Genomic DNA, 22,131 nt, shown 5'->3' on the forward strand with positions numbered 1-22,131 from the left:
TTGACGTCACAGCTGTTGGGAGAGTGTGTGGTCTGAATTTTACCCATCCCGCTCTGCAGATGGGGATCCATAGAAAAAAGAAGAAAAAGTACACATTGAAAATGGATGCGTGGATATATATGCAACATTAAGGTGAAACTTGAGTATGACCTTGAGTCCTCGGACTGTGATTATCTGCTGAAAAAAGTCCTCTTTAGACATTGGTCATATTTTCTTAAGCAAATCTACACCTACTCCTTTATTTAATAAATTCTGGGTCCATGACTATTTGTGTGACTCATGTTTCTACACACACTTTTATAAACTACGTGTTGCTTGACGATTGGCTTTCAGCCCAGTTTGTGGTGCTACACTCTGAGGTAAGTAGGCAAACTTGGGTGAACACAGTGTAACTTTCCATCTTCAGAAGGAGAATGTAAAACAGGAGCCAAACTTTTCACAAAGTGCGTCATTCTTTACAGTCAAGGTCAAACACTCAGAGCGAAGCAGCAGTACCCCAAAAAAGGATCCACATTTCCAGCATACAGGGAGTGCCGAATTATTAGGCAAATGAGTATTTTGTCCACATCATCCTCTTCATGCATGTTGTCTTACTCCAAGCTGTATAGGCTCGAAAGCCTACTACCAATTAAGCATATTAGGTGATGTGCAACTCTGTAATGAGAAGGGGTGTGGTCTAATGACATCAACACCCTATATCAGGTGTGCATAATTATTAGGCAACTTCCTTTCCTTTGGCAAAATGGGTCAAAAGAAGGACTTGACAGGCTCAGAAAAGTCAAAAATAGTGAGATATCTTGCAGAGGGATGCAGCAGTCTCAAAATTGCAAAGCTTCTGAAGCGTGATCATCGAACAATCAAGCGTTTCATTCAAAATAGTCAACAGGGTCGCAAGAAGCGTGTGGAAAAACCAAGGCGCAAAATAACTGCCCATGAACTGAGAAAAGTCAAGCCTGCAGCTGCCAAGATGCCACTTGCCACCAGTTTGGCCATATTTCAGAGCTGCAACATCACTGGAGTGCCCAAAAGCACAAGGTGTGCAATACTCAGAGACATGGCCAAGGTAAGAAAGGCTGAAAGACGACCACCACTGAACAAGACACACAAGCTGAAACCAAGACTGGGCCAAGAAATATCTCAAGACTGGTTTTTCTAAGGTTTTATGGACTGATGAAATGAGAGTGAGTCTTGATGGGCCAGATGGATGGGCCCGTGGCTGGATTGGTAAAGGGCAGACAGCTCCAGTCCGACTCAGACGCCAGCAAGGTGGAGGTGGAGTACTGGTTTGGGCTGGTATCATCAAAGATGAGCTTGTGGGACCTTTTCGGGTTGAGGATGGAGCCAAGCTCAACTCCCAGTCCTACTGCCAGTTTCTGGAAGACACCTTCTTCAAGCAGTGGTACAGGAAGAAGTCTGCATCCTTCAAGAAAAACATGATTTTCATGCAGGACAATGCTCCATCACACGCGTCCAAGTACTCCACAGCGTGGCTGGCAAGAAAGGGTATAAAAGAAGAGAAACTAATGACATGGCCACCTTGTTCACCTGATCTGAACCCCATTGAGAACCTGTGGTCCATCATCAAATGTGAGATTTACAAGGAGGGAAAACAGTACACCTCTCTGAACAGTGTCTGGGAGGCTGTGGTTGCTGCTGCACGCAATGTTGATGGTGAACAGATCAAAACACTGACAGAATCCATGGATGGCAGGCTTTTGAGTGTCCTTGCAAAGAAAGGTGGCTATATTGGTCGCTGATTTGTTTTGTTTTTGAATGTCAGAAATGTATATTTGTGAATGTGGAGATGTTATATTGGTGTCACTGGTAAAAATAAATAATTGAAATGGGTATATATTTGTTTTTTGTTAAGTTGCCTAATAATTATGCACAGTAATAGTCACCTGCACACACAGATATCCCCCTAAAATAGCTAAAACTAACAACAAACTAAAAACTACTTCCAAAAACATTCAGCTTTGATATTAATGAGTTTTTTGGGTTCATTGAGAACATGGTTGTTGTTCAATAATAACATTATTCCTCAAAAATACAACTTGCCTAATAATTCTGCACTCCCTGTATATGTGTATTCAGCAGCCCTGATATGAGCAAAATATAAAGATTCCTTACTTATTAAAGTCATTCACAACTGGAATAACTGCCTTCTGTTATAACAGAGTGTCGGTATTAATTTTTTTTAGATCAGTGACCACAGTTGGGTGATAACAATTCACTTAAGCTTTTTTGTATTTATTGTCAAAGAGCGTCCTTAAAGAGCAAATAGTAGCAGAAGGACAATGTACAACCATCAAGGCTGAATGATTTCGTGCTTAATTCAAGTATTTTAAGCCAAATAAATTTAAGGGGTAAACTGTAGACATTTTCAGAAAGCTTTCTTTCCTCCTGGTCATTTCTAATATTTTTTGGTAAGAGCTCATAATTGTTTAAGTTTTCTGAGTGGGACCTTTATCAGGCTGGGACACACTGTTTCAGTTTGTTGAATATGTGCGACCATCTGTGAGAACCATGTGCTGTAGATTTGAGAATGGAGGAAGGAGTCAGCACTTAAATCGAAGTAACACTTCCAAATAGCTCAATAAGTGCTCCTCCTCCCTCTCATCTCCATTAAGAGGTTAGAACAGTCAATAGGTCTCGCAGAACACTGGAGACTGACCCTATTGATTTCACCGAAGGGGGAAGGAGGGCAGCCATTAACTGTGTACTTCCTGTGGCCTTGGTGGAACAGTAAATCTCAGCCTTACAGTTACGATTGCCTGGATAAAGCAAATTCTTTTAATTATTCCTGTTTTTCTTTTGTGTTTTTTGGACCAAAGTCCACAAAAAACCTGACATATGTTATGAATATAAACTTGAAATAAAGCAATAAGATACAACTTGGCAGGTCTCATGAATGATACTGCTGCATCACTATGACAAATGCAGAGGCCTTGTTTGTCTGAACTCTAATACAGGAAGCTGTGATGAGAAAGAATCCAATTATGTTAAATTGGTTGATTAAATAAAAAGAACAAAAGATCCAAAACAGCCAACTCAGTGACATGTTTCTTTTATTTATATTCTGCTGTTAAAAAATATCACCGAGGGGGGAAACACATAATGTTTTCTGTCCTCAGACCTGCTTCACTGCAAACCTTTTTTTTATCAGTGCAAAACAAAACATACATTCACAAATATGCATTTGAGAGTTCAACCCTGTTTGATTGCACGACTGACGTAGTGCTCGTTTGACAGAGCATCAAGGTTTAAACTTAATCATCACACCACACAGCACAGGAAGTGAAGCTCTAATCTTCCACATTTACCTCTGGATGACATTTTTCAATTCAATTCAGTTTTATTTATATAGCACCAATCCATGACAACAGTTGCCTCAAGGCGCTTAAATGCAAAGCTATCCACCAGGACACTGAGTACAGACACGTGTATATACATTTGTTATCGTCCAATCTTTATCAACTATATAAACTCATAATTGGAGACAAAAAAAGCAACAATTCACAAAGAATGTAGGATTTATTAGAGTTGCTATGTCAAAAGCTTAATTTTTGTTTGGCAATAAATTCAATCATCCAAGATTTTTTTTCCCTAGAAGTAATCTACATTTTACAAATTGTTGCTTCTGATGTGACCGTAGCTTTTTTAAATCACTGACAGTAATCGATTCAGTGGTATTATATGACTCCATAGAAGTGAAACACTGGCCGCAGATGGCCGGAAACATGACTACAGTTAAAGGCGATGTTGCTTCATTGCCTGCAGGATGTGTAAAACAGAAACTCTTTGCAAACTACTTCACTAGATCAGCATGAGGTAAAAGTAACAAGTTATTCAGTGTTGCCTGAATTTTATTTTGCATTATTTATTCGTCTTTGTTGCCAGTACAAATACTCGAGACACAAACAGATTTGTTTATCATCATTTTTTATATCAAAAAGGATATAGAGTATTTCATTTTGACATCAACAAACCTCTCAATTTACACAGCAACAGAAGCCATAGACTCACACTTTAACTTCAGAGGCACAAAAACAGGAAACTTCTTACTACTTCAGGTTGCAACATTTGCTATTTTTCAAAATCGCATGTTTACGTTTCAACCTTTATGTCAATGAATATTGTGACACTGAATTAGTGGTTGTACAGGAGAGGAGAGGAGGGTAATAAGACATCGGGGGTCCGGCCACTGAATGAAACACATTAACCCAACATAGTGCTGAGAAAAGAAAGAGAGAAAGAGAGTGAAAGAACAACGACAGCACAAAGTCAGTGTGGACCACGGCAAAACAAAATCAGAAACATGAAGAAGAAGAAGAGGAAGAGCATTTGCCACTCAGGCAGAGCTCAGTTTATCATTCTCATCTGGTGAGCAGCCCCTTCACAAACTCCTTAGACTTTTCGTGTTGTCAAAGACGTTTGCGTTGGACTCTAGTACAATATTTTATAAATGTAATTTTTTTTTACATATTTTTCTTTACAAGTGTTTATTTTCTACATTTGTTATCACAAAAAACACGACATGTTTAACAAATGCCTTTTTTTTAAAAAAAAAACAGTTACACAATGAGTGTTCATGATGTCTGACCAGAACTGTTACTATGGATTTATTGCTTTGTACACTGAGTAATGTTTGGTGCCACCTGCACACTGAAGGTCCAATATGCTGGAACCTCACTGCTGATGGTCTGTACTACCTTAAAAATGTTTGACTTCCAGCTAAAACCCAGCTCAGCTTTTCACCTTTGGTAAATTGTGCAAAGAAATTGAAGCAACAGTAACAGTTTCAGAGACGAAGACGAAAAACTTTGGAAGAAAAAAGAAACGTTAAAAAAGGACACACTACACATTTCACTTTGTTCCATGCATAAATACACAGCCACACACATCTACACTGTGAAGTGCCAACTTGAGACAAAATAAAGAAAATGTACCCCCTTCAGATCTCGTCAGTGTGAGTGCAGACTGAGGACAAACAGATGGTTCTGGGTTGTCTTGCATTTCTGTCTAATTCTGACTCTAAAACACTTTCGATAAGTCAGACGTCCACACTGTTTATCAGTGCATAAACTGCCTCCTTTCTGTAGTGCTGCTTTTGGTTTTCCATCCATATAAATAGAAATCTCCCGTTTTGCTGAATCTCATGAAAAGTGAAAATATACTGTATGTTACCATACAAATACTTTTTGGGGGGAATGTTTGTAAACATTTTTTACCTCTTGCTTTGAACACCTGCATTTTTCTCACTCTTGTAAGATGACGGATTTATGTGTGCGGGGTTCAGCTGGGGAACAAAAGGGCAACATTACAACATTTATGTAGTGAAGGATTGCTTAGTTACTGTCAGTCAAATCTGATTAAACCTCTGTGTTAAAATCTTAATAGATGCTGTGAGGAAACATGAATCTTTCAGGAGTTTTTAATATGATGCATTCAAATGTCCTCATGCATCCGTTTGTTAAAATTTCTAAATATCTCTTATTATTATTTATTCTTCTCTTTTTAAATAATATTAATTTTGCAGTTCTATAATAGTAAGGCTCTCATACTTGTTTTGGTTGGTCCCCAAAGACTTTCCATTGCACAAACCCTTGATAAGGTCTTATATGACAATAACTATTGTGATCCAGCTATATCTGAATTCATACAATATTTCTTTCATATATGTTTTATTTTAGATAAATCTTTAAAACAATGCATTGGTACAGTTACATTCTAAGTGGCATGACGGTGATGCTGAGTATTACAATGGGAGCGGCTTAATTCCTTCACTACACTGCTAAGATGTGTTGGGCTGCAAACACACACAAAAAAACGCTCAACTGCAGCAGTACAGGGTCACAAAAGGAATTACAGATAGGACACTTCTTTTTTTATCGTTTGCATGTGTAACTAAATGAGCATCACAAGTTACAATGCCGCTTTACAAGCCTCCACACCAGGTCGCTTCCATGTTCAAGACACACAGAGGCTGGTGATGAGAAATCAAAAGTAATGTGCATTAAAAAGGACACACGACTGCGAGTGCATTCAGGAGAGAGAGAGTACGATCTATACCAAGAGAGTGTCTAGTTTCTGTTTACAATATTGTGCAGTGACATATTCACACACTGAGATGGCTGGCTTGGAGGACATTGTACTGTACTTGTTCATTTGATTAATAAGGGTCAGCTTCTATGTACTTCTACAGGCTTCAGTGTGGTCAGGAAACCTTAGCTGATGGGATGAAAATGTTCATGTTTATACACAGTTGGACTCCAAATAAATATATCTATCATTAATATGCATAATAATACGTTAACAGACTGCCAATTTGATATGTGTTACACCTCTATTAATCAAATAGCTTTAGTTATTTATATGATCTCATTTTAACATTGAGTTGATCTTTTTTTTTTTTTTTTACATTTTTTATTTGTTTTCTTTAGAATTTGTGCAATCAATACGACAACGGATTGTAGGTTTTCTTGTTTATCATTTGTAGATCATTTTAAGACTAAATCTGACACTCAGGAAAATAAACCTACTCATATATCAGTGAGTGCGTGTTTGGTTTAGGAGTATCCCTCATCCTGCCTGTATCCATAGCCTCCTCCCTGTGCTTCTTCCTGGACATACTCCTCTGTCTTCTCCCAGCTGGCAGCCCAGCCTCCATTCACCTGTGTGGTTGCACCATATGTCTTGGCTGGCCCTCCGAAAGCACCGTAGCTCTGAGTGATGTCACCTGTTTCTTCTGCCAGCTCGTCCTCATCAATGAAGCCACACTTCTCCTCACTGGTCAGTTCCGGGTCAGCCCACGGCTGTTTTTCTCCTGATGCAAAAAGGCCGTAGAAGATCACGCCTCCATAATGCACCAAGGAGGCTATGAGGAATACATACTGCCACTCCTCTCTGGTCTGAAGAGGGAAGAAAAAAAATAGTGTTTTCATAAATACGCTGATCATACCAACAATTTGCCTGTTTATTATTTGTGACCTTGGAGCAGAGTATTGGAGAAATATTTAAAAGGTGTCTACTTTGTAAATCTGTGGCTGCACACATCAAATTATGTGTAGAAATGACATCAGTCCATGTAGAAAACAATACTTGCTACCGAGAAGTACAAGTAAAAGCAAGTTATACTTTTGTGGGCTAGATCCCAGAGGGATGGTCTTAGTCTTATTTATTTAAATAAATAATAGATAATCAAGACATTTCTAGAGTTTACTCATATATAGTAATACATATATAGTATACTCATATAGCTACGTGAAAAAAACTACAAGGTCACTGCATGCAGATTTAGGCCATTTCTCTCTTATTGTTATTGTCTTTACCTTAGAAGACAAAACGCCTCGAGGTAACTGTAGTGCGATTTTGTTCATGTATAAATAAAACTGAATTGAATTGAATTTGTAAATGTCTGGGTGAAGTATAATTTCTCTGTACTTTTACAGCAAATGTATAACATGCTGTTATTTCTTTAACTGTTTATGCAAATGTTGCCAGAAACCATTAATGAAAGGTATGCTGTATGCTTTTTAATGTCAAGCAGGGAAAATTAAAGTAAACTTCAGAGTTATTTGTTAATTTTTGCACACATTTGAAATGTATGATTTTCATGATTCTGTCACATTTGGAGGAAAAGCCCTTACCTTGTGCTTTGTCATAGCACCAACAATCAGCGGGCACACCATGCCAGATAAGGTGCCCACACCATTAGAGATGCCCATTAGGATACTGGCATAACGCGGAGCAATATCCAGGTGATTGACATTGAAGCCTGACAGCAAAACAACAACAAAAGATTTTATCTTTGTGAGCTACAAGCCTGGTTAACATAATTTAAAGGCCAGTTTGATACAGAAAGGGCAAATGCTATGAGTAAAGTATAAAAGGCAACTGATGCATGACACAGTTACAGATAAAAGTAGCACAAATGGTGACCATCTTGTTGCAGAAATAGGCACCAACTCGCCACACGACCTCCTCCCCCACTCTGACTAGCTGAATGAGTAAGTGTCCTCGTGAGCTGCTGCACGCCGCCTGCCTGGCAAGTCTCCCGAGACAGCTAGCACTGAATTATTAAACACTCTTGGAGAAAGCTGGAGAACACCAGCAAGAAACTGATTTTGCACGTAGTCACAGATATCTGCAGCTTCTATAACTGAGCATAAACATGACAACAGCTGTTGAATGAATAGCTGGCCTAAAGGTTTAGGATCATTAATGAAATTAAATTTCTACTTTTACTCTCCACAGCTTTCTAATTATGGATAATTTCCATGGAAAAAGGTCATTTTTATAGTCTTTTTGTCCAAATATCCAACTTGAAGTCTGTACTTAGCTAAGAAATAATAAATAAACACTTTTATTTATTATGAATTAAATAGACACGATATGATGTGTTAATTAGCTTCATAAATGCTTGTTTTATTTTTAAAACGCTGGAGAAAGCCACACTCGCTGTTTCTCCTGGTTCTACTCATTGTGGTATGCTAGTCTTCTAGCTCTAGCATCAAATATAGAACACAGAGCAACAGCATTTAATACCAAAACAAATCAGCACATCTGTCACACGTCGTCTTATTTTATGCCTCATTCAACCAAGAAGTTGTAAATAAAGTCCAAAAGGCACTGTAACAAAAAATAATTTCCCCTAGGGATCAATAGAGGATTCTGATTCTGATTCTGAAAAACTCAAAGCCACAACTGCCAGCCTATGGTAGTCTTAAAAACAAACTGAATGACAATTATTTCGGACAAAATTCAAATTTGAGATTGAGGTGAAACAAAGAGCAGACTCTGAAACTGACCTGAATGGAAAAAAGGCACATAAATTGTAATACAACACGCACAGAGGGAGTGTCACTATGATCTCTGCTGAGCATGCAATGGCTCCATCAAATCCTTACTGTACATATATTATATAGACAAAAAGTACCGAGCTGCCTTTAACATCATACATAGCAGTATCTAGACTGATATTAGGCATATATATATTTGTTCGGCTGCTATTTATTTTTGTTACAGGAGTTTCCTAACAACTGTTATGTGTAGTTATTTATGAGTCCTCACTAAGATAACCCAACAATGTAGTTTTAAAATATATGCCGTCTGTTATCAAAGCAAGTCATTAATCACTCTTTTGCATTCTGCCCGATTAAGCTTGAGTTAGGTGTTTGTTGTGTCCTTGCTGAGTGATCAAAGGGTTTTTCTCTCAGCTCTTCTTTAGGATTTTATTTTTATTTGCCGTTAAAAATGTTGATACAATATGGTGGCAAGGTGGCAAATACGTAATATTGGCTTTTATTATTAATATAATTAACACCCCCTTGAACATCGGTTGGGCTTGATGATGTGCCTCAAAAGAGCGCCTACTAGAGTGTCAACACCACTCTGTAACTTTACGTGGTCTGACACTTTGTGTCTCAGTTGCTGTGGTTCCTAAATACTTCCACTTTGCAATAATCCCACTTAACAGTTGTTCATAGAAGAACTAGGAGGGAAGAAATTTCATAAACTGCCTTTTTGCTGTGGTAACGTTATATTACAGTACTGTGCACTGAGCACTTCAGAATGACCCAGTCGTTCACTTGTAAAGAGGACTGAAGAGGACCACTCCTGTGGTAACTGGGTTGCATTTGTCTGAACTGGGTAGAACAGCGCTCTCTTGTTTTGCACCTTGGTCATAGAATGACCGTCAGAGCACATTGAAGTGGAATGATTTTGTCGCCCTATGTGAGTTCAGAGCATTCTCCAGCTTGTCCTTGTATTATTTTGACTATGACTTGTTTTATGTATGTTGATGTTATGTTTTATTATTAATTTGAAACAGTGTAACATTGTAATGGTGGGCCTTCTTGGGCAGGACTCCCCTAAAAAAAAAGAGATGCTAATCTGAAAGGACTTTCTGATTACATAAAGGATAAACAAATAAAAATACCTGAATTGAAGGATTAAGAGGCTTGGCCCAATACTTTGTCCATAAAGGGCAGCTGATTGCTGCTGTATTAATGTTAAAAAAGTGCACACTTTCTTTGTAAGCTCTGGGTCATTTTATAAATTGTCTCAAAAAGCAGTGCAGTAGCACCAAGTGTTGCTTACAAGTATATTTATTCTTTGTCTAGCTTGTTATCCTTTTCACTGAAGCCCCAAATCATTAAACATTAAATGAAATAAAGCTAAATCTAAACAGTGATGACATTATTTAATCACTTTTAATTTACATCTTGTTTCATACCACATATATTCTGATCTTTTTACGCCTACTAACCTGATATAGCAAATCCACTGAAGCCCACTGCAAGCACGAGGAAGGAGATCGCCACCCCTTTGCTGTGGGAATATCCTACCACCAGTAGCAATGTGGCCTCCATGCCAAATCCTGGCAGGGAGAGACAGTAGTGTCACACACACAAGCACAGACAAAGCCCACGGGCAGTTGGTCATTGTGGTGCCAATTGAATTAAGCGTGATACATGATCTGCACTCAATTACACAAGTGTCAGATATGAAATCAATGCACAGTCACAATCAGTGAGTCAACCCGTGTACTGAAGTATTGAGCAGATAGATTTTTACCAAAAAATATAAACAAAACCATCTCTGCAGCCCAGCTGGCCGTTAAGAGCACCTTAAAAACAACACTATGGATCTGACACCATCAAAATAACACCCTGCAGCCGTGCAAAGAGAGGTGTGGAAATTTTTGATTTCATCCTCGGTTCAGACTTCTCACCTCCGCAGTTCATGATTTTCCTGACAGTGGTAGTTGTCAGGATGTTCTTGCTGCGCAGGTAGTCGGCCAGCTGGCCACCAATGGGCACAATGATGGTCATTACCAAGTGGGGGAGGGCAGAAAGTGCACCGACCTAAAGTCCCATACAGAAAATCAATAAAATTAGATGCACAGCTGAATGCCAGTATAATAGATGAAGATTTATACTTTTGAAGATGTTTCTCCATTAATTTTTAAAAGGCTCTACAATTTAGGACATTCTATATTTTTCATTATTCGTATTTTCTCACTTATTCAAAGTAGCTGAGCAGAAAATAGAAAATATCCCTGTTTTTAATGCATTTTCATACTTTGTCAAATGAATGTTTGAGGGAATGAGCAGCTAATAAGGATCAAACTCAAACACACTTTGAGCATATATTGGTCTTATAGAGCAAATAACAAATTTCTGATTTGAAAGTCACTAAAATAAGATGAATGGCATAAATCTTTGGAATTTTTACTGTATATTTCTACATTTTACACCTTTTTCTGTTGATAAAGACCTCCCCACAGCCATTCATGCTACACCAAAGTAGTTAATTAAAAGATAAACAATTAAATTACTGAAAAGTTCTAGTTGTTTACTGTCTAATATAGAAATTTCAGTTAAAAACAAGTAAAATTTTCATCAATTGACAAAAAAACAATGTTTTAAAACTACAGGACATTCCCGGCACTGACCTACAATATCATGTAGAAAAACTGACACATCCTGTTGAAATTGCACTTCTTTATCTCATATTAATATATCGCAGGGATTAAATATGTAATTTAATCCCCACATAATTAAACGTTTCACTCACCAGGCCCATTTAAGATTAAAGTGGATTGTTTGTGGCCCTTAATGTAAAATGACCTTGACATCCTTGCTCTAAGAGATTCTGTGCAATATATAAAATAACTACAGTGCATTTTGTTTTTTAAATTTAAACCTGTTGAAGTTACAGTTGCTTTGATGTGTTTTTTTATTCCATCATCTGAAAAAGTTCACACAGGCCTTAAAAGATAAGCATGGATATATAGTGGAAATGTATATTGCATCACTTTGTTATGATGTGTATCAGTTCATGAGAGAGAACTATTGGCCACCAGCTGCACTCACACTGATTCTCATAATAAATCAATGAATCTGTCCAAGAGCAAAGCGTCACTCTCAGCTTTAAACAGACTGAATCTGAGTGGTGAGGGGTTTTCTTTACGACTTTAATCTTTCATGTCTCTATTCTTTTTTTTTTCTTTTTTTGGTTGTCTTGTGACATTTTTTGTAAGCTCACCTTGCTTATCTCAAAACCAAACACTTCTTCAAAATATGCAGGCTGGCTAATCAGCAGCAGGTAAAATGTCCAGCTCCTGCAGAAGTTGGCCACAATAATTGCATAGACAGGCATAGAGGTGAAGAACTTCCTCCAGGGTGTCTTGAATTTCTGGAAAAGATTAAGAAAAATGATGGTTGTGTTCACATGAAGGTAAAGAGCTTTGCCTGACTGACAGTTTCTGGAACTGTGTTCATATTTTTGTAATGCTTCTTACAAAAAATAAATAAATAAAAATGGGCTAAAAACGGGGTATTTTGTGAGGTTACTTAAGCCCAGGTTTTTGACGTTTTTGGTGTCCCCTCACCTCTGCAGGTCCCGTTAGCTTGGCACTCTCTCCAATGCTCTCCTCAATGTAGCAGCGTTCCTCATCAGTGATGGTTGGATGTTCAGCAGGGCTCTCATAAGACACCAAGATCCAGAACATATACCAGAAGATGCCAAAGCATCCTGTTTGTATGGACAAATTACAAGTCAGAAGGTGTACAGAAGAAGCATTGCAACTAATTTTGACCTCAGCAGTAAGCACATGCAGAGACTCTGGCAGCCTGATCTTTCTAAAATGCCTGAGAGAATAAAAGCCAGACAGGAAAGCTAACTGTATCCAGTCCACAGAGAAAGACATGGGGGTTATTTATTGACACACCAAAACATCAGGGGGGGGAAAAATCAATACATAGTCTGCCTGGCTAAATCCATTTGACTTTCACTGAAGTCTCTTAGTTTTTCGCAAAGCTTGAAAACAGTTACATTTATAACCTACATGTATTTTTCATATATAAAAATTTATCTCCAGTTCTTTTTGTATCAATATGCATGCCTATCCCATGCAGTCCCTCACTGAGTCTTACAGTCTTACCGTAGACATAGAACACTGAGGACCATCCTGTATACTGAACCAAGACCCCAGCCAGAGGCATCGCAATCACAGCACCAGCATAGGAGCCTGGCAAGGAGAAAGCGATTCAGTGCTTGCAAGGACAGACATCATCAAGGTAAAGTAAAGTTTAACAAATCATATCTGTATCTAGAAGGAGAAACAGAAACAAAAGTATTTACCACAGAATGAGAGGGTGGCCAGACGACTCCTTTCTAATGGCGGCGCCCATTTACTCCAGATCCCATGACAGGCTGGGTAGGTCACTCCCTAAAGCCAACCACAAGGAACAGTCTGTTTTCATTTGTTACAGTAAAACAATAATCATCAGTGAAACTCTCTGCACTTTGGCCTGCTCTTCTAAGCTATTGTTGTTATAGAGATGCATGTACTCTTGTCTCCCAGAGGCCAGAGGGATTATATAAATGTAGCCAATCTATATGGTCTGTGTGAAAAATATTGCAAAATTTGAACAATGGCACAATTGCAGAGCATGTACTTTCATTAGCTTGCACTTGTTTTGTAGGCTACTGTATGAATACTATTATAACAGGAAAGGCTTTCAGGATTTCTAGACCAAAGCATAATTAAATTATTATACAGATGTATTATTATATGTATATGAATACAGATATTTTCAGGTTTAGGATGTGTTAAACGTCCATCTGGAATACCCAGTTAGACTTGAATCTGAACCAATAGACATGTCATAAGTAATCAAAATTAACATTTTCGCCCTTGTAATTACCATGAACAAACAGCTCAGCACCGTGATGACCTGATGAGCTGTTCAAGAAGCAAAACAGGCCTGCAGACATTAAATGCTAATCAGCCTCTAATTTGAACAAACTTCACTGATTTTAAATCCAGTCTGCAGGCTTCCTTACAGTAGGGCCTGCTGGTCTTTAAGGAAATTAACTGTGTACATTACCACGTGTTTATATGTCCAGGAAAAGCTGTATCTTTGTATGTTTATATCTATCGCAACAGACTTTATAGCCCATGTGAGAACTGCATTATAAGCCCTCCATGTTTTTTACTCCAATAGGTATATTTCATCAACATGAGTGTCTAATTTCACTACAAAGCCAGGAGGATTGATATCCCTCTGCAAATCAACATTTTCCCCATTATCCATCTCTGCAGGATCACTTTACTGTTGTTTGTATTCAGGCACAAAAAGGCACAATAAAGGAAAGAAAAATGAGCTGGACAAAGCCATGGAACCAGTTGGAGTGGACTGGATCAATACAGTGCATCTCGCATTTCATTGAACTGCACGCCATACTCTTTATTCTCTCGGGAACTAAAATTATACAGTGAGCGAATAAAGTGAGAGAATAAATTCATTGCTGATTTTTTTATTCATGCACACAATAAAAATAAAATAAAATAACATAAAATAAAATAAAACATAGACTGCTGTGACGCACCTCTGACAGTGTCTTACCTCCACCAGTCCTTGTAATATCCTGACAAATATGACACACCCATAGTGGACTCGGGCAGCCGAGGGAATGAACATGTTGAGAGTGGAGGTGAGGACGATGGCTGCACCAAATACCCTGAAAATATCACAATGACCAGCGTTTTAAATTTCAATCATAGCAAATCGCCTCATTATTAACTGTGCTGAACGTATGGCAACACATTTTATTAATCAAGTATCACAACAGTCGACAGCGTGCTTTTTGGGTGAACATTGCCCGGTTTTTTCCAGACACTCATAGTAAAGCAAATCCATAAAACAAACAAAAAATAGTATGTGTTACTTCCAATGGTAATTTTAAATCTCTTTGTTTTTACTTTGTTTTGCTGGAAAAAGCCGAAACCTTCCATTTCAGCTTTAAACCATCACTGCACCTGAGGAGGATGCAGGGCTGTTCGCCGGTCCTCGGATTTGATTGGCTCTGCCTTACACGCGCTCTTTGACGTCATGTAAATGAATATTTGAAGTAGCAACACCCCGTAAATGACCACGTCACGTGTCGCTTAGCAACCGTTTTCGCTTTCGTACAGCTCGAGACGTGTTTCTCCTGAAGAATGGCGTTTAATTTTAGTTTTGACGCTGACCGAGAGCGAAGAGGACAATTAACCGATGACTGCTCTGCATTATAACTCGGGGGAGAAAAGATTCATGCAGGCTAATTATTCATCAGGCTGTTAAATTTAGCCCTAGCACTGCTTATTCTGAAAGCTTACATGGAAGGTTGTAGAAACAGGAATGCTTTTATTATCGCTATTTTATTTTATTTTTATTTTATAGATAGGCCATATTTTTCCATCTTTATTTTTAGGAGGGAGCAGGTGAGCAAGCAGAGCAAGGCCGAACACACAGCTATTTCTCATTTTTGTCACGTCCCACACTCCCCCGCCCCTCTCCTCCGCACGTGGGGGGACAAGCCCTAATCCGGTGGAGACTAGTGTTGAGCACGAGACCGATTGATTCGCTTACATCCTCGTGTCAATCACACAAACGGACTGCAGGGAGATACGATTGTAAAAGTCGCGGGCCCTAAATAAAAATATCACAAAAATATCATTTAAAAAAAAACAATTTTCCGTTTTATTTGAGCAAAATGATTGGATGAGAAATGTTTGGTACCATATCAACGTCCATCCACTAAAATGTGTGCCGTGTTGTTGATATGACAGCATACAGTCTCTGCAGTTTAACGTAATTATAATGACTGACGCATTTGGCAGTGCTCATGTGAATTAAAGCCTTTGGCGACAGGACCGGGTCTGGTATCCATGCCCTGAGAGAGCGACAGATTAGACCCGGCTCCCCCAAGGGAGCTCATTAACAGGTGGCAGAAAGCCCTGACACCAGGAGCTGCAGGCCTGCCAGCCCAGTGCCCTCCCTGCAGCTCTGCATCACTTCAGATCTGCAGACTGTCTGCTCCCTTTGTGCAGAGATGCTCTGCATATAACCGTGACCTGCTCATCCGTTTCACAGTTCAGACACGGATATTTTTATGCCTGCTTTTGGCTGTATTTGGTTTTACTATTCTTTTTAATCGGAGGTGATTTTATTCCACTCCCCGCCTGAACGGATTTTTTGTTTTCCCACTGTTGATAAAAATTGCAAATATAGAAATGAATAGACAAAGGGAGTAAGAGGAAACGAAAGTCACGCCAATTGTTCAAACAATTCTTTTAATACCCAACACCAAATCACGAAAATCTGCCGACTGAATATAGCTGTGTCGTATTTATGGTAATTCAGGGGAGGTGCCGCCTACCTGTTCGCTGCCAGCCTGGAGGATATATATCCTCCCGGGATTTGTGTCACGATATAGCCCCAGAAAAAAGATCCGTGAATCATTCCCACCGTCTCTGGATCCCAGTTGAACTTGGCTTTCTGGCAGATAATATGGAAAACAAAAACAGTGGAGTTAAAATGAACAAGTGGCCTATGCGCTTTGGAAAAACGTACATGTGTTGCATGTGAGCTCTATTGTGGCTATTTAACCAAGAAATGAACGAATTTACTCTATCGAAGAATAAATCTAAACGGGGGCCTTTTTAATAAAGGCCTGCATGTGTTTATTTCGACTGGATTTTCATTGATCCGATTACTAAAGCACCTAATTTTCCCGTAAAAAAATAATATAAAGCAAGCTAGTTATGTGTAACAGTTTGGCTTTCTTGGTAAAGACGAATGTTGGACGAAATTTGAGATAATGCAGTTGTATAATATAGGGGTCAGGATGAATACTAAATACATGTTTTATAGAAATTGTTCGAAATATTCAGACATTTTTAATGCACCTTTTGTATGTAATATCCCTTTAAGAAAAAGACTGGCTTTTACATCATGACACTGACACTGTTCTACGTAATTTATTACACCATACACAGGAAACAGTGACGCTACTGATCTTAAATCTTATTGAACCATCAATGTATGCTATTTAATCCTAAGAATATCCTGTGTAAGCTGTGGAGGCCTGGTGCCATTTAAATCAGGAGCATCTCTGGCGCATTTTTACTTTCCCTGCACACAGATGTATGTATACTAAAGCTCTGTAGAAATGACTACCGTGGTTCATTTAAACTTAGAGGGGGGCTATTTCACGGCCTAGTGTGCCAGCAATAGAAGGCCTTTATGTGTTTCTCATTTATCATGTGCAGAGAAACTCGTTTTAATAACCATGTGCCATGATGTGCCTCGTCTGTACACGGTGTACTCGCTCGCTCGCTTTGCCACACCTCTTTGATGATGATCTTGCCGTTCTGGTGAACCGTGCTGTTGTTGACCATGCCCACTATGGCCACGCCCAGGTTGCATCGGATGCCGAAGGAGATGCAGAAGCCCAGGCCGCTCATGATGGCGATAATGTAGCGGCGGGGCAGGCCGAAGCACTTGCAGTCGCACAGCGGGGGTTTCTTCTCAGCGGCCTCCCGTGGCCTTCCATCCTCCGTGAGCTCGATCACTTCCCCGGTTTTCTGCCTCCTTTCTATAACCCTGCAACAACCAGGGGGTGATAACTCTGTCTGTGTGGATCCTCACTCATCCAGGTCATGGCAGTCTTAGGCGATTGAAATAAAGCCAACTGGGATTCTTTCTTTCTTTCTTAAGGTTCATGGAGAGATTTCATACCTCATCCACATCCAAGAGTTTTGGGGGTTTTTTTTCGTTCTGAAAACTGATGGAGAGTCCCAGGTATTTATTGTCTAATGGGGTTGTCCCTTTGGAGGAGGATCTAACCCACCCTTTGTCCACAGGGTAAATACCTGGGACTCTCTTGGATGGGAGGTGAAACTTCTTCACTAACCACAAAAGTCCAGTTATCTTGATTTCTACCGCTTAAGAATAACACTGTCTGCGGATCCAACTAACACCACATGAAATTAAGATTCTCAAATTTATAAAAACAACAGATTTTTTTCTTTCTTTCATAGAGGCCCATTAATATTTCCATTTAGCATGAATATTTTAGTAGGGGCTGGGTGCTTGGGAGTATGTGTGTGTGTGTGTGTGTGTGTGGGTGTGTGTGTGTGTGTGTGTGGGTGTGACCAGGATACTGTTTGAGACGTCTTGTCAAACAGTCAAGTAAATCCTGGAAGCATTTCCTGTAGAATCACCATAATGAGAGAGAGGTAGTGGGAGGTTTAGGCCTCTGTGATGTATTTACATTATGGAGAGCATTTATTCACACTGAGGACAGCATGTCTGTGAGGCTTTAGTCAGACGACTCCTGCAACGAATTAAAAAAATAAATTTGATGCTTTTATTTGCTCCAATAGGAGGGGAAAGCTTCTAATGGGAAACTAGAATGAAGGTTCCCCTTGTAGAGCAGAATTAAGTCGAATATGCCCCTGACTGTACCGCATTGCAGCACCCAGCTCGCTTTCACACTCATTAGCATTCAGGGACCGAGCAACAGCTCCAGCCTGCAGACAACCCGTCTGTGGGCTTTCCTCAAACTCCTCGTGCTTTTCTTTTTTATGTATTAATTTTTTCTGTCCAGGAAAATCGCGTTTGTCGCAATCAGTTAATTGTCTAAATCTAAAATGTTATCAAAACATGTAAATCTCCGTCTCTGCAAACGAATGAAGACATTCCAAGTTAAATAAAAGGGACAGCAGAATATTAGAATTAAATGCGTGTATTTGGGGTGAAACGTAAGACCTGGTTCAGGGGGTAAAGCCAGAGAGGATACAGAGAGCCACTGATGTTTAACGAAAGTCGGTTTAATTCCATTTCTCCTGCAGATTTGAGCAAGCACTAGGTGCAAGGGTATGTAAGGCGGAGAAGATGAATTCGCAAGGGAATAGGCCCGATGTGAATATAGCGGAAAGTCTAAAAACGCATTTATTCTGCTGAACACTCAAAAATAAATACAAAATAAATAAAACGGGTTTTTTAAATCACCAAACATCAACATTAAAGAAAAGACACACACACATATCGAGGTGCTGAATTAATCAAAGTGATAGCTGTAGATTAAAATGATTCAAATGAATAGAATTTCCTTTTATTTGGTTATAACGACATCGTGAAATGCTTTAAAAATCACGAGTGGAGTCCCACAAATTTCTCGCGCGGCCTGCGCGTCCTCTTTAACCTAATCTGCCAATCAGATTCATGTGCAGGCCCCTGCATCAGGATCTAGTGGCATCCATACCCTTGCCAGCAACACACACACACACACACACACACACACACACACACACACACACACACACACACACACACACACACACACACACACACACACACAGAGAGAGAGAGAGAGAGAGAGAGAGAGAGAGAGAGAATTTTCTTATTTTCTTCTAGAGGCGTGACTAAGCATCCCTGTAAGTTGTGAGACAGTGCTGGGTGCCCTCTGGACCCACACGTCGTGCCTTGTTAAAATCCAGCATACAAATAATCGCATTTTGGGCTCAGACGGTTTCAAACGCGCTGTTGTCCAGATTTACCCACAAAAAGAAGAGCCCGTCCTTACCTGTACATATGACCCAGGGTCTTCCCCGCAAATTCCTTCACCCCCGCCGTTGCTTTCGTCTTTACTGACTCCATATCCAGTTTCTGAATGCAGGCCTGTTTTCTCAATATTTGTTTTACTGTTCAGGCGTCATGTTACAGCGCAGGATGGCTGGACTGCAGCGGCTGCAAGGAAAACAACAAACGAAATTACGAGAAAAAAAATGAGCCCACAAGGAAGGCGACGATCCAACAGCCGGGAATAATTCTCAGCGCTAGGCTGAAAGCGCAGAGGCGAAAAGAGCCTGGTGTAAAAAGGGGGGATCAAGCGAGCAGTTCGCCTTCATCCACCACCAACTCATCTCCTGCCTGGCGTACAGTAGCCAAGCCAAGTGCCATCACGACGAAAGCGAGCGAAAAAATTGATAGCCGGCGTCGTGGAGCGATATGGATCTCTCTTCGCACCCAAAAAGGAAAGAGAGAGGGGGGAGAAACAGAGCTAATGAATGATGGATATGAAATAATTAAAAAAAAAATCCAACAAAACAAAAGTTAAAGTTCAGAAAGCGGGAGTGGGCGTTTGGAGTGGCTTCAATAAATCAAAGAGCGAGTGAGGCTGTATCGTGTCTCCTGTGGTGAGCGCAGGTTCATCTGACGTCGCGTTCAGCACCGAGGTCAGCGACAGCAACGCTCCGCGTCCAAACATCTGGCCAGCTGCTCAGCCCAAATAAAGGCCACACGCAAAACACAACATGCCCACAAACGCCATGTCTATATATTTATATATAGACGCTATAAAGGCTAAATGAACCTGTGTCTAATAGCAAATAAAAAAAAATAGTGAGGGGAAGAAAAGGAACTGCTTTATAGCTCAATCGGTCTCTTTATTTATCAGCTGAAATGTGAAACTAAATGAAGCTATTTTATATCAACTTGTGTTTTTTAACACTTTGAAGAAAAAACGAATATTAACAGCAACAGTACATATGAGAGCTGCAGTTCTCCTGAGGGCGGTGCTATGGAAACCAATGGAACAGGAGTGGATCTCCCCCACCCATCCCAGTGCTGCCCTCCAAAAAGCTCCTCAACGCAGGAATCCATCAATAATTTAGCCGTCTCCCCGGTTTTCCTCTCCTTGACAACCACATCTTCCCACAGAAGCATGAAGAAAATCTTAGAATAATTAAAAAGAAATCTTTCTCAAAAGCATACGTCGAATAATAATAATAATAATAATAATAATAATAATAATAATAATAATAATATGCTTTAATACGAAGATCTTATTTTATTCACAGTCAAATAACCTGGGGGAAGCGACCAGGCTCTTTTTATTTGTTGGTATGGGGCGACACCTGGTGGTTGAAAATAGCAGTCTGAAACTTTTGTGTGACAATCTTTGAGGTTATTCGTGCATATTTTGTGTGTCTGTTGTTAGATTTTTGTATTTATATTGCATTTGTATAATAGTTTATATTTGGCTTCTCCTGAAGTCATTATTCAAAAACTGGGTTTGTCTTCACTGATGTGCCGGAGCAACAGTGTGCATAGTTCTTACACTGACCTGATGAAAGTGCACACACGTTTCAAAGGAGCAAGACTTTCGTTCGAGTGTTTCTTTGTTGTTAACATTCAAGCATAAAAGCCGCCTAAACCAAGTGATGAACCAGTGAGTTGTCTACATATAACAGACAACTCAGCAAAGAACCAGAGATATATTCTATCTTGAGACACTTTGTTACAAGTAGCCTGACACAAAAACACAGAATTTGTTCCCCTTTCTTCAGTTGAATATATGAAAAATGCTGACAATAACACAGTTTGACAGGGATAAAACTGTACTTATTTATCAACAAGGTGATTCCCCAAAGAGCTATAAAAACCTTAGAAAAAAGTTTCCTTAAAAAAAATCAAGAAACTGGACAAGGGGAGGACAAGAGAAATGGACTAAAAACCACTGATGAACAGCATCTGAAAGTTATGTCTTTAAGATATAGGGAAAAAAATCAGCAGACGTGAGAGATGCATTCAGCCCTTCAGTTGATTCATCCACAGTTCACAGAAGCCTCACCAGACATGGTTTTAATGGAAAGGTGGCTGTAAAAACCATAAGAGAGGGAAACAGAGAGGAAAGGCTGAGGTATTCCACATTACACAAGGACTGGACTGAAAATCAGCAGCGAGAGGTCTGATGGACCAATGAATCCAGATTTGACAATTTTAGTTCAAATTGTCTTGAATATTTACAGGTCAGTCTGTAAAACACAGTGGAGCCTCATTAAGGACAAAGTATTTTCAGCAAATATATAAAAACACAAAATGGAGCACTGTCAGTCATAGATCAGCCTCTGCAGAGCCTGGACATCAACATTACCGAAGCAGTGTTGGATTATCTTGACACAAAATACAGAAAAAGGCAGAGCTTTGAATGTCCTTCAAGAAAACAGGAGAACTATTCCTGAAGACTACTTAAAGAAATGACTAAAAAGCAGCTTAAGAGAGTTCAGGCTGTGTTGAAGAATAAAGGTGGTTGTGCCAAATATTAACTGTTAAGCTTGTTTAAATTGTACAGATGTTTTTCTGTGGAGAAAAACGTGGTCTTAAAATAAAGTTGGATGAGATCTTTATGTTGGAGAAAGATGCAAAACATAGATGCGCTGGGTGTCTTATTGTAATTGAAAATAAAGCTCCAACAAAAAATGACTTTTCTTTATTTATTGGGAATTTTAAC

At 39.4% G+C, this 22,131-nt stretch overlaps 1 protein-coding gene across 1 annotated transcript; it reads right to left on the reverse strand.

The window, feature by feature from the left end:
- Positions 1 to 3,051: 3,051 nt before the first annotated feature.
- On the reverse strand, positions 3,052 to 20,535 carry slc17a6b (solute carrier family 17 member 6b). The gene is made up of 12 exons (XM_026166600.2): positions 19,423 to 20,535; positions 17,183 to 17,438; positions 16,213 to 16,331; positions 14,418 to 14,532; positions 13,150 to 13,237; positions 12,950 to 13,036; positions 12,398 to 12,540; positions 12,052 to 12,201; positions 10,736 to 10,868; positions 10,271 to 10,381; positions 7,650 to 7,777; positions 3,052 to 6,911 (listed from the first exon to the last, which is right to left on the reverse strand). The coding sequence occupies exons 1-12, from the start codon at positions 19,494 to 19,496 to the stop codon at positions 6,570 to 6,572; spliced, it is 1,746 nt and encodes a 581-aa protein (XP_026022385.1). The 5' UTR covers positions 19,497 to 20,535; the 3' UTR covers positions 3,052 to 6,569.
- Positions 20,536 to 22,131: the final 1,596 nt, after the last annotated feature.

The sequence above is a fragment of the Astatotilapia calliptera genome, chromosome 1 (genome assembly GCF_964374335.1).
Source record: "Astatotilapia calliptera chromosome 1, fAstCal68.1, whole genome shotgun sequence".
NCBI classification, from domain to species: domain Eukaryota; kingdom Metazoa; phylum Chordata; class Actinopteri; order Cichliformes; family Cichlidae; genus Astatotilapia; species Astatotilapia calliptera.

Bases quoted from the DNA above. Each gene is read 5' to 3' on its own strand.
- slc17a6b (XM_026166600.2), bottom strand. From the start codon at position 19,496: ATGGAGTCAGTAAAGACGAAAGCAACGGCGGGGGTGAAGGAATTTGCG. The intron at 17,439-19,422 runs GTAAGGACGGGC...TGGTTGTTGCAG, and splicing joins ACCCTGGGTCATATGTACAG to GGTTATAGAAAGGAGGCAGA. The intron at 10,869-12,051 runs GTGAGCTTACAA...ATGGGACTTTAG, and splicing joins TTGGTTTTGAGATAAGCAAG to GTCGGTGCACTTTCTGCCCT.